Genomic DNA, 12,429 nt, shown 5'->3' with positions numbered 1-12,429 from the left:
GTGTGTGTGTGCAATACAAATACATCAAACAATAATAATTATTGATTATAATTCCCCCGTTGAGCTGGCCATAAGGCTCAGTTCACAACTTAGAGTATTAACATCAAATTTCACATCTCCTCTGTTTAATTCTCTAATGTAATATGTGCTAATCTTCTATATGTGCTTCAGGTGAGTTTCAAACTCAATCTCTCACACCTGCTCATGTGGTGCTTTACAAACATTGTGTATTAGTTTGTTCTAACAAGTCTATATGTGTATTCAAATCAAAATGATCCTAAACCTTCCCCTTGGTTATAAGGCACGTCTCTTTTATCAACCTGTTTTTCCCCTTGTTGCCTACTTTCCTGTCTTCCTCTCTGTCTTCCCCTCTGTAACGGAGGAAACATCCATTTCCAAATTTCTAAACCTGCTCTTTCTTTCTCTCTTTCACTTCCTCTTACCCTCACTTGTAACCTGCTTTTACTTTCTCATTGCTGCTGATATAACTATCAGACGCTGCATCCCCTGGGATTCCACTGTTCTTCACTCCTCCTGTTTAGTTCCTGTTATCACTGGTTTCACAACTTCTATAACGTTATATATATGTATAAATTTAGATGATATTGTCTAATTTAAATCTATTCAATTCTTGATTGAATCTCAACAATCCTTCAGGTATTTACTTTAGAATGTCAAATTCTTTCCCTGTTAATGTTAACTTTTTTCCTATTACTCATCAGTCAACCCCCCCTGAGGTGTTGCTGTTGGTGTCCCTGTGATCCGTAAAGATAACAACACCTGCTCCATCCTGAGTCCTCTCCCCAAATTATTTCCCAGTCAATAGCCCCTTATCTCTGACTATCTTTTATGACTTGGTGTCCTGTTGTCACCCTGTTAGTTAATAAACACATGTATGTCCCATGTCCCCCCACTTCTGCGTCAATTGCCCTAGTTAATGACACACAGTCATGTCTTGGGACGGCATTAGCACATCACTATTTAACTTGTTCCCTCACTTACGTCTACATCGCAATACGAGGTTTCCTCATGATAATACAAATAAATAAGTTACTGATATAACTTTTACTATCACTTTACTTACTGCCCGTTCTACTCCTATGTCCAAAACATCAGTAGTCACTCATTGACCCATATTATCACTTCCAGGCCCGTGCCTGTTTTTGATCCTAAATTTAAAAACATTTCTGTCTTTTCGTCCTGTACTTTCATCTAGTCATGCATTAAGTCCAAAAAGATAATTTTTGTCAAGTCTAAAAATAAAACAAAACAAAACGTAGCTTTGTTCGGTGCACAGCTCTGTCCTGGGCTGTGCTCTGGACTCGGTGCAGGAGGTGGGGGACAGGCCCTGGCTAGATTCACATCTATGCTGGACCATGAGTGTCACCCCCTGCAGGACACTCTCTCCGCTCTGGAGAGCAGCTTCAGTGAGAGACTGATCCACCCTCGCTGTGTGAAGGAAAGGTTCCGTAGGTCTTTCCTTCCTGCTGCTGTCAGACTTTATAACAAAAACTGTTAGTACTGAACACTCGCAATACTGACCTAACCTAATACTGATGTGCAATTCTGTCATATGTGCAATTGCTGTTGGAATTCATGTGCAATTACTGTGAAATTCATGTGCAATCTATGTGCTGTCGTGACACATATTCATGTGCAATTACTGTCGTGATCACATGCAATGGTATTTATGTATTTATTTATTTGTCTATGGGAGTTTTTTTAATTTTTTTTTTATTTATTGGAGATCTTCTACTGAAAGTGTTTTTCAGACTTCCTATAAGTGATCTGTTCTTTTCTTCTGTATCTACCTGCGTTGCACCAATGAAATTTCCCCATGTGGGACAATAAAGGAATATCTTATCTTATCTTATCTTATCTTATCTTACACAAAAAACGCAACTTTTGTCTTCTATGTCGGGGACAGGAAGTGTCCTGTCTTGATCACATTCCCCAAAATCTTGGCCATCTATAAAAATCTGAATTCATCTTCAGCTCTCAGCAAGTTTAATAAAATCTTATAATTGATTGTTGTCAATCAAACAAAACCCTTAAATTTGTTCTACAGAGCTCTCAAATACTAAAATTTAAAACCCAGCTGGGTTTAGTTCCTCTAATTCATTCATTCAGAGCGTCCTCTGAACTGCTTTCCCTTTTCCTGTCTTGTTGACCCCCCTTATCTCCCCCTCTGCCACGTCATCTGAGCATACTGGAAGTCTCCCTCCAAAATCCTCTTATGACTTTTCCTTTGTCTTTTTACAGTTTGGGGTGATAATTTTGGCATTATGTGGTCTCGGTCGTCTGAGAGAAATGCTACTTGCTTTACAGTCACGATCAATGTCAAGCTTCTAGAGAAAATTCCTTATTAGATTCCTCCGGACATAAACGTGGTGTTTAAGATTCACCCATGACTGCAAATTTTAGATCTCTCAGAATAACGCCTTGTGACCCTTGTATGATTAATTGTGATTCACACTTGTTAGTTAATCACTTATTAATCCTCATTCACACATTCACACTTCTCTCTTACTTACTTCGCTTGTGCACAGCGCTTACATTCACTCATCTTTATGTCAATAACAACTCGGCATAAGGCTTCATAACTTTCTTTCGGTGAGAAACTTAACTCATGGTGAGCAATTTAACTCCTTTATGTGAGAAACTTATCTACACAAAGCCAACCAATATTTTTCCAGCAATATCAAACTCCCTGCTCATGTGAGAAACTCCTGTATTTTTTTAATGAGTAAATATTAAACTCCTGTATTTTTTTAATGAGTAAATATTAAACTCCTGTATTTTTTTTAATGAGTAAATATTAAACTCCTGTATTTTTTTTTAATGAGCAAATATTAAACTCCTGTATTTTTTGTCTGAGAAATATTAAACTCCTGTATTTTTTGTCTGTGAGAAATATTAAACTCCTCTTTATGCGAGTAACTAAACTCCTGCATAAAGCCTATGCATAAAACGTTTCATGGCTAACTCTTTTTCACACACAAAGTTTTGTCTGACCTTCTTTGTCGCCTGTGTTCTGCTGCTTCGAAACGACGCGCTCTCCTCACGGAGAATGAGGTGCGATGGGCGGCCACGGGAAAAGTGGACTTCCTTCTGCTGTGCACACAGACTTTCACCAATTCACCCGTCAATCTCAGGGCAGCTGGTCGTCCGGCTCGATAGGACCAGAAAATGTCAAGAAATGAGACATGCACCGATGCTATTCCGTAACACATCGAGAACACAATTCAACTTAGAATATGAAACGACACAGAAATATCAGACATTTGTATGGCAAGCTTGGGAGAAAAAGCCGGGCTGTGTCAGCCAGGCCGTTGTAAGCAGCCTGGCTGACCCTCCTGCGTCTCACCCCGTTTTTTCCCATGCTGGTTGGTTTTATTAGATATTCTGGAATAGGCGGGTCACATTTCTCATTGGTCAGCTTCACATCAAGGCACTTGGTATTTTTCCTAGAGATCAAGCCTTGGGTAAACATTACCCAAACTCCTCTGGGCTGTCACCCCCCCTCGGGTAAACATCCTTTGGCCCATCTTTACGACCCCTTCACAAATGCAGTTTGTCACACACCCGCTCTTCTCTTAGACTAATGATGCAGATAAAATATCACTATTATGCAGATAAAATACATCACAGAAATATAATCATATATTCACATTTTATTACAAACTCTTAACACATAAATAAAAAAGATTCAGAAAAATCCCATCTAGTGTCTCCATTTATTAATCATTTGCATATTTCATATTCATATTTATCTCTTAAATTATTTGGTAAATAAATCTTCATAAACCACAGTTGGTAAAGTGTTAAATTATTTCCAGAAAAGGGTTTGATGTCACCGTTAAATTCGCACAAACCTTCAGATTAACTGTCGGTGTAATCCCTCATTCGTCCAGGCGTGTTCCATAGTAGAAAAAGCTTCAGTTGTAGTCATCTGGACTCAGTTAGAAAAAATGGACGTTTCGACTCTCATCCAAGAGTCATTGTCAATAAAAGAATTTAGATCGAGAACTCCGATATTAATACTGTTCTGTGGTAAGACCCGCCCATTGGGCGGAGCCTTCCTGAAGTAGAAGGAGTTGTTTGTTTCAACAGAAACTCCCCCCTTGTATCTACTGAGCTAGCCTATTCAGAATTTTAATGGGCTATTAGAATCCTCTTTGTCTTTGTGAGACCCTGGCTCAACCACCCTGAGTACCTGATTAGCATCTAAATGTCCTGATCCTGGTCCTCTACCTTTCCAGGGGTTCAGTATCCCATTATAGATACCAGGAAGATTGAATCTTAGCCCTCCATTTCTGTTTAAAGAAGGTATTTCTTTTTTAACAAAAATAGCTTCCTTGACTCCTCTTTCAAACCATCTTTTCTCCCTGCTTAAAACCTTCACCTCACCGTCTTCAAACGAGTGATTAGAGGCTTCAAGATGGAGATGCACGGCACTCTGCGGTCCTGAACTTGTATTTCTTCTGTGCTGATAGAGCCTCTTGTGTAGAGGCTGTTTCGTCTCACCTATGTAACGTTCTTTACAGCTTTCTTCACTGCATTGGATCGAATAAACTACATTGCTCTGTTTTTGAGTCGGCAACTTGTCCTTGGGATGAACCAGTTTTTGTCTTAAAGTGTTTCCTGGTTTAAAATAAACAGGGACTTTGTGTTGTCTAAAAATTCTCTGCAGTTTTTCCGACAGGCCAGACACATAAGGGATAGAAACACCCTTCCTTCTCTGTACAGTTTCCCTTTTGTCCTGCTTCTTGGTTCTCTTCACTCTGTTGAGAGCCCAAGCGGGGTAACCACAGGCTGAGAGGGCATTTCGGACATGTTTTTCCTCTTTCTTCTTGCCCTCTGAGCTGGTGGGCACACCTTAAGCTCTGTGTTGTAAGGTTCTGATCACTCCCAGCTTGTGCTGTAGTGGGTGGTTGGAACCAAAGAGCAGATACTGGTCCGTGTGTGTAGGTTTCCTATATACTTCTATTTGGAGTTTCCCGTCCTCTCCTCTGATTGTGGAACAATCAAGAAAGGCCAAGCGATTCTCCTTAGCGTCTTCTCTTGTAAACCTGATATGTGGGTCCACAGCATTGATGTGATCAAGGTTTCCAGCTCTTGTTTCTTGATTGTTACAAAAGTATCATCGACATAGCGAAGCCAGAGTTTTGGGGCTATGCCTGAGAATGAGGCCAGTGCCTTCTTCTCAAAGTGCTCCATGTACAGGTTGGCCACTATGGGAGAGACGGGCGAGCCCATGGCACAGCCATGAATCTGTCTGTAAAATTGTCCCCGGAATTGAAAGTAGGTGAAACGTCTATTTTTTCTAACTGAGTCCAGATGACTACAACTGAAGCTTTTTCTACTTCAGATTAACTAACTATTAATAAAAAAATAAATGCAAAATAATTCAGAATGTTTTATTTGAGAATGGTTAATCAGGGCTGGTGCCCCACATAAGTAAATAAATAAACATACCTACAAACATGCTGTGTGACATGTTTGAATCTTGATCCAATTCAACTTTGAATCACCCTCTTCCATAAGTGGGAGGACATGAATAACACTAGAGTACTTGGACTACTAGTAATACTACAGTCGATCCCCGGGCTCCGTAAAAGAGACGTTAAGCGCCTTTGAATTAAACTGCGTCTCGTCTGAATCAACAATGTTCAACAAGAGTGTCAACTGAGGGCAAAGAAAAATCTCTTGCAGTTAAACTCTTCGGGACCCGAGAACTGCGAGTTCTGCCTAAAATCATACAGAGCTATATTATTAAAATGCTTTGATAAACATACTGGACTTGCATGATATCATGTACGAAGTATTTGTCCAGATTTAAAGTAGATCGCTACTTTCAGTGCTTTGAGGAAACGAGAGGAGGCGGAGGCCGGGCATGTTTCTGATCACTACAGAACTTAGACCAATCACCCGCCATCACGGGATCGAGAAGCTGCCACAGTTACTCCTGATGAGCTGTTGATCCCGTTCTGATCTCACAAGCTTTCCACTCATGACATCAGAGAAAGTCAGGGTGAAGTCAGACACAGATTTACACGAGTTGCACCACATTCAGATCGACGTTGATTGATGCTGATGGGATCCGTGCAGGTCTAGCTTGTCTTGAACAAGCCCCACATTCAGTTGTAGGATTAAGGAAAATGTAAAGCTTCTTGTTTACCAGTACATTTTCTCAACCATCCATCCATCCATTTTCTACCGCTTTATCCAGGGCCGGGTCGCGGGGGCAGCAGTCTAACCAGGGACTCCCAGACTTCCTCCTCCCCAGACAATTCCTCCAACTCCTCCGGGGGGATCCCGACGCGTTCCCAGGCCAGCCGAGAGACATAGTCTCTCCAGCGTGTCCTGGGTCTTCCCCGGGGCCTCTTCCCGGTGGGACATGCCTGAAACACCTCCCCAGGGAGGCGCCTAGGAGGCATCCGGAATAAATGCCGAGCCACCTCAGCTGGCTCCTCTCGACATGGAGGAGCAGCGGCTCTACGCCAAGCTCCAGGGAGCGCCCAGTCACCCGGCGGAGGAAACTCATTTCGACCGCTTGTATCCGCGATCTTGTTCTTTCGGTCACTACCCAAAGCTCATGACCATAGGTGAGGGTAGGAACGTAGACCGACCGGTAAATCGAGAGCTTTGCCTTTCGACTCAGCTCCTCCTTCACCACAACGGTCCGATGCGGCAACTGCATCACTGCAGCCGCTGCACCGATCCGCCTGTCGATCTCACGCTCCATCCTTCCCTCACTCGTGAACAAGACCCCGAGATACTTGAACTTCTCCACTTGGGGCAAGGACTCCCCACCCACCCGGAGAGGGCAAGCCACCTTTTTCCGGTCGAGAACCATGGCCTCGGATTTGGAGGTGCTGATTCTCATCCCAGCCGCTTCACACTCGGCTGCAAACCGTCCCAGTGCATGTTGCAGGTCCGGGTTTGATGGAGCCATCAGGACAACATCGTCTGCAAACAGCAGAGATGGCATCCTGTGGTCCCCAAACCGGACACCCTCCGACCCCTGACTGCGCCTAGAAATTCTGTCCATAAAAGCTATGAACAGAACCGGTGACAAAGGGCAGCCCTGGCGGAGTTCAACATGCACTGGGAACAGGTCTGACTTACTGCCGGCAATGCGAACACAGCTCCTGCTCCGGTCATACAGGGACCGGACAGCACTGAGCAAAGGGCCCCGGACCCCGTACTCCCGGAGCACCACCCAAAGGACACCCCGAGGGACACGGTCGAAAGCCTTCTCCAGATCCACAAAGCACATGTGGACTGGTTGGGCAAACTCCCATGAACCCTCAAGCACCCGATGGAGGGTATAGAGCTGGTACAGTGTTCCACGACCGGGACGAAAACCACTCTGCTCCTCCTGAATCCCAGGTTCGACTATCGGTCGGATTCTCCTCTCCAGTACCCTGGAATAGACCTTACCGGGGAGGCTGAGGAGTGTGATCCCTCTGTAGTTGGAACATACCCTCCGGTCCCCCTTCTTGAACAGAGGGACCACCACCCCGGTCTGCCAGTCCAGAGGCACGGTCCCCGACCGCCATGCAATGTTGCAGAGACGTGTCAGCCAAGACAGTCCTACAACATCCAGAGACTTTAGGTACTCAGGGCGGATCTCATCCACCCCCGGAGCCCTGCCACTGAGGAGTTTGCGAACAACCTCAGTGACCTCAGCTTGGGTGATGGATGAGCCAGCCTCTGAGTCCCCGGTCTCTACTTCTTCTTCGGAAGACGTGACTGAGGGATTAAGGAGGTCCTCAAAGTATTCCTTCCACTGTCCGACGACATCCCCAGTCGAGGTCAGCAGGCCTCCACCCGCATCGTAAACGGCCTCCCCGAACTCCTCCCAGGCCCGGGTTTTTGCCTCTGCGACAGCACGAGCTGCGGCTCGCTTGGCCTGCGTCACCTGTCGATGACCTCAGGAGACCCACAAGCCAGAGTGGCCCGATAGGCCTCCTTCTTCAGTCTGACGGCTTCAGTCTTGCCCGCGGGCAACACCAGAGAAGTGGAGCGTTCAGCCCCTCTCGAGGAGATGGGTTCCAGAGCCCAAACTGTCCGTGGAGGTGAGGCCGACTATATCTAGTCAATATCGCTCAACCTCCCGCACAAGCTCAAGGTCTTTCCCATTTGCTCATTCCATGTCCCCAGAGTTAGTCTCTGTGTCTGGAGATCTGGTGGCCGAGGCCCCTGCCGTCGACTGCCGCCCAGATCTCTCTGCACCGGCCCCACGTCGCTCTTTCTGGCTGTGCCCGGCGGGCCCCGTGGGGTAAGACCGAGCACCCATCCCAGGCCTGGCTCCAGGATGGGGCCCCGGTGACGCCGATCCGGGCGACGTAAATGGCCTTGTTTTTTTACTCATCATAGGGGGCTTCTGAAACGATCTTTGTCTGACCCGTCACCTAGGACCTGTTTGCCTTGGGAGACCCTACCAGGGGCTTGAAGCCCCCGACAACATAGCTCCTGGGATCATTCAGGCACTCAAACCCCTCCACCACGTTAAGGTGTCGGTTCAAGGAGAGGCATTTTCTCTAGCATGTACTTAATTTAGCTTTTTAATATTAGACGGCAACCATAAAACCTCATTTAAATTCTTAACGTGAAAACCAACAGTTGTTAAATTACACACAAATATTCAGATTCAGATTGTAGTGAATGACAGGTCAATTATATTTATAGTATTTGCAGTAGTTTTACAGTATCAGGCATATACAGTACACAAAATAGCACAAAACCTTAAAATGATTATTCACAGATTTGTCTTGCGCTGTATCATTTAATCAAGCGTGATCATTGTTTAGTTGACAGGAATTTAAACCACATGAACTAAATCCCAAACACAATTTAGACAAACATGTTTAACAGTTGATATTCTTTTCAAAAATATTGTACCAATTATGAACCTTTGAATGTAAAAAAGAGGTGAATAGCAGGACTCACACACAATGGACAAACATGTACACAGCAATACTTTTTTATATATGTGCTGCATGTCTCATAGTTCCAGAGTTTGCAGATCCATTAAAAACATTTAAAAAATACAGCAGGTCATTCTAAATCCTACACAAAACACTATAATATTGAGTCTTGAAACAAAAAGAATAGGTCGTGTTGTGGTGCTGCCCAGTGGTCGAGTGCAGCTCACATCCCAGGCTCTGTGCAGACAGCCTCAGCGTCATGAGCTCACTTCTTCACTCTGACAATCATTTCAAGCTTTACCGAAATCTAACAAAGCCTAAGGGCCAAATGCACATATAAAATCACCCCCACTGTTGATCTAAAGAGTTTTGAATGCTTTTATTTCATTTTTATTATTTTATTATTTGATATAACTCTTTTGTAAAGACATTTGATAGCTGTGAGCACTTCCTCTGTCTTTAGAGAATAGATAATCGGGTTTAGTAAAGAAGCTATAGTGTGTGTCATTATGGAGTTGATCATCCGAATATTTGGTTGTATGTAGTCAGAGTACAGAATAGTTATATTTGTGCAAATAATTGGAATAAAAAAGATGGCGACAAGAATCAAATGAGAGCTGCATGTTTTTAAAGCTTTGAGACGATCTTTTCCGTTTGCAATCCGTTTCAGTGCAAGGCCAATATGAACATAAGTAAGGGCTATGATAAGACAAGGAATGAATAAAACGACCAATACAGCAAATATGGCAACATAATAGTTCACTAAGTAACTGTTACATGCAAGTCTATACACAGCCCCATGGTCACAGTAAAAACTCTGAATGACCAGAGAGTTGCAAAAAGAAAGACGAGGGATGAGACCAGCCAAGCTGCCGATTAAACTCAGAGTTAGAAGCCAAACCAACAGTAGCATTATTGCCACAGCTGGTTTAGTCACAACACTCTGGTAGTGTAAAGGGAAACAAATGGCAATAAACCTGTCAAAGGACATTAGGGTAAGTGTCCAGGACTGCATGCCGCCGAAAAATAACACAAAAAACATGTAACTAAGGCAGGCTTCATAGGAGATGTATCTGTTTTCAAACAGAAAAGTGTCCAAGAGTTTGGGGATGAGAGCCGTGCTGCCGCACAGGTCTGTCACTGCCAAGTTGAACACAATCATGTATTTGGGCGTGTGCAGAGCTCTGACCAGGAAAATAACCAGAAGAAGAAACACATTTCCCAAAACAGTCATTATATAAACAAAACACATGAAAATGTAGAAATATCTACCATGTACAAAGTTATAAAACCCGTGAATGTAAAAAAAAGCAGGATGAACAAAAGATGAGTTTGTCTCTTCTATGTTCATAATCAATTGACTAATGCACAGCAAACAGTGTAATAAGATGACACAAACACAAAGGACATGAACTGTCATAGGCACTTCTACAGTGTTTAATATATAGACCTACTCTGCACTTCAGAATGACGACAGGTGATGTCACGTGATTGTTCTGGCAGCGAGGGGAGGGGAAAACTGTGATATAAAATATGTATTTTGACAAAATAGGATAAACAATCTACTAAATGTACCAATTTATAATTCCAGTGAGATGAATTTGAGATCTCCTTCTATAGAGTTCAAGGATCCATTTGAACTAATAAAAGTGTGAAGAACCAGACAAATGCAGACATTTGCTGAGAGCACAAATCTTTTTTATTGAGGAGATTTAGTGACAACAGTTAAAAACCAGAGAAACCTGGAGAAGTGGTTGGAACAGATCAGGAAGTTGGATTTGGGACGGAGGCAGAGGTCCAGGTCAAAATGCAATCTACGTCTTTTTCCTTCACTCGTTGGCAGTCTCAAAATTAACATAGAAATAGACCAGGTCAAGTTATTATGTTTTCCCAGAGGTCAACCACATCCGGTAAGTGAAATATTTACACTGTATGGGAAAGAGATCTCAATGGCATATATGTGATGTGTCCATTCATGCAGAAGCCTGGGGTAAATTTAGAACAAATTTCTTAGTAAATTTTATTAGACCCTGTCAAGGCTTCATAAAAATGGTAAATAGGAAAACTTACACAGAACAATAGGAACATTTTTGTTTGTACATATCTACAATTTTCTACCAGCGAGTGTTTACACATTTTTAGTTTAGTTTGATTTTGATTTAAAACATTGAAATATTAAATTGTATGCTAGAGACAAAGGGAAATCTATTCAGTGTCCATCAGTTGTCTTTCCTGGCATCATTCATCGGACCAGCAAAAAAATGTTAGGGAGATACATGTTTTTGGCTCATCAACGCAAGTCCCTGTACCTGTTTTTTTTTCAGACGAGACTTCTGTTCACCTTAGCTGTAATTACCAATTCTTGTCATAATTCATTTATTATTAAATATGACACTTTATTCAGTATTCAACTGTCAATTTATCAATCATCACAAAAGCAAATAGTGCTGTGCTTTTAGTCTTAAATTGTGGATTGTAGGAGTTTCGCTTACATACAAAGAACCATTGAAATACATGTCTCTACCTGTTATCACCCAGGGCAATCAGAATTAAATGAGAGTAGAATCAAAAGTCTAAGAGCAATAATATTCCCTTCTATGCACACAAAATTTACAGCTGAATTTACAGATATAGTGCAGAAAGTGAACAGTGCCGTGAGTGGTTTTTGTGGCAGGACGTTCTAGTTCGGATGGACCATAGCCTCCTGCCTGAGGGGAGTGGCCTCATGCCTGAGGGGAGTGGCCTCCTGCCTGAGGGGAGTGGCCTCCTGCCTGAGGGGAGTGGCTCAAATAGTCCGTGTCTCTGTTTGTCCCTGGCTGTGGCTCCAGTGTACCACACGGTGATGGAGGAGGTGAGGATGGACTCAATGATGGTCGTGTAGAACTGCACCATCATCTGCACTGGCAGCTTGGCTTTCCTCAGCTGCCAGAGGAAGTACATCCTCTGCTGGGCCTTCTTGATGAAGGAGCTGATGGTGGCTCCTGGGTGATGGTGGTGCCGAGGAAGCAGAAGGAGACTATGGCGGTGATGGGGGAGTTTGTGATGGTGAGGGGGGGCTGGGGGGGATCCCCTCTGTCTTCTGGGCGTTGAACTCCAGTTTGTTACCACTGCACCAGGACACCAGTCGGTCCACCTCCCTCCTGTAGACAGACTTATCCCCATCTCTGATGAGGGTGGTGTCGTTCGCAAACTTGATCAGTTTTACGGAGTTGTGGCTGGAGGTGCAGCAGTTTGTGTACAGGGAGAAGAGCAGAGGAGAAAGTACACAGACTTGTGAAGATCCTGTGCTGATAATGAGAGGGTCTGAGACATTATACCCCAGCCGTACGCAATGCCTCGATCCGTCAGGAAGTCAGTAATCCACCTGCAGGTGGAGCTGTTATATGGACAGAACATATTGCACCAGGATGATTGACATTATGTCACAGTTGGATTGTAATAACATAGCTGTCCCTAGGGTCCCCTCTGTCCTTGATGACTGTGTGAGCTGATT

General features: G+C 43.6%; 1 protein-coding gene across 1 annotated transcript; it reads right to left on the bottom strand.

Annotated features, from left to right (window-relative positions):
* Window positions 1–9,315: 9,315 nt before the first annotated feature.
* LOC140360428 (olfactory receptor 1-like) lies at window positions 9,316–10,306 on the bottom strand. The gene has a single exon (XM_072445636.1). The coding sequence runs from the start codon at window positions 10,285–10,287 to the stop codon at window positions 9,316–9,318; it is 972 nt and encodes a 323-aa protein (XP_072301737.1). The 5' UTR covers window positions 10,288–10,306.
* Between the last annotated feature and the right edge of the window lie 2,123 nt (window positions 10,307–12,429).

This window comes from Eucyclogobius newberryi, unplaced genomic scaffold (genome assembly GCF_026437365.1).
Source record: "Eucyclogobius newberryi isolate DKJ021-1_F unplaced genomic scaffold, fEucNew1.0.hap1 SCAF_15, whole genome shotgun sequence".
Classification (NCBI taxonomy): domain Eukaryota; kingdom Metazoa; phylum Chordata; class Actinopteri; order Gobiiformes; family Gobiidae; genus Eucyclogobius; species Eucyclogobius newberryi.
The sequence above is the reverse complement of the archived record's forward strand: the minus strand, read 5'-3'. Positions and strand labels throughout refer to the sequence as shown.

Excerpts from the sequence above, each read along its gene's own strand:
- LOC140360428 (XM_072445636.1), bottom strand. The coding sequence starts at position 10,287 with ATGAACATAGAAGAGACAAACTCATCTTTTGTTCATCCTGCTTTTTTT.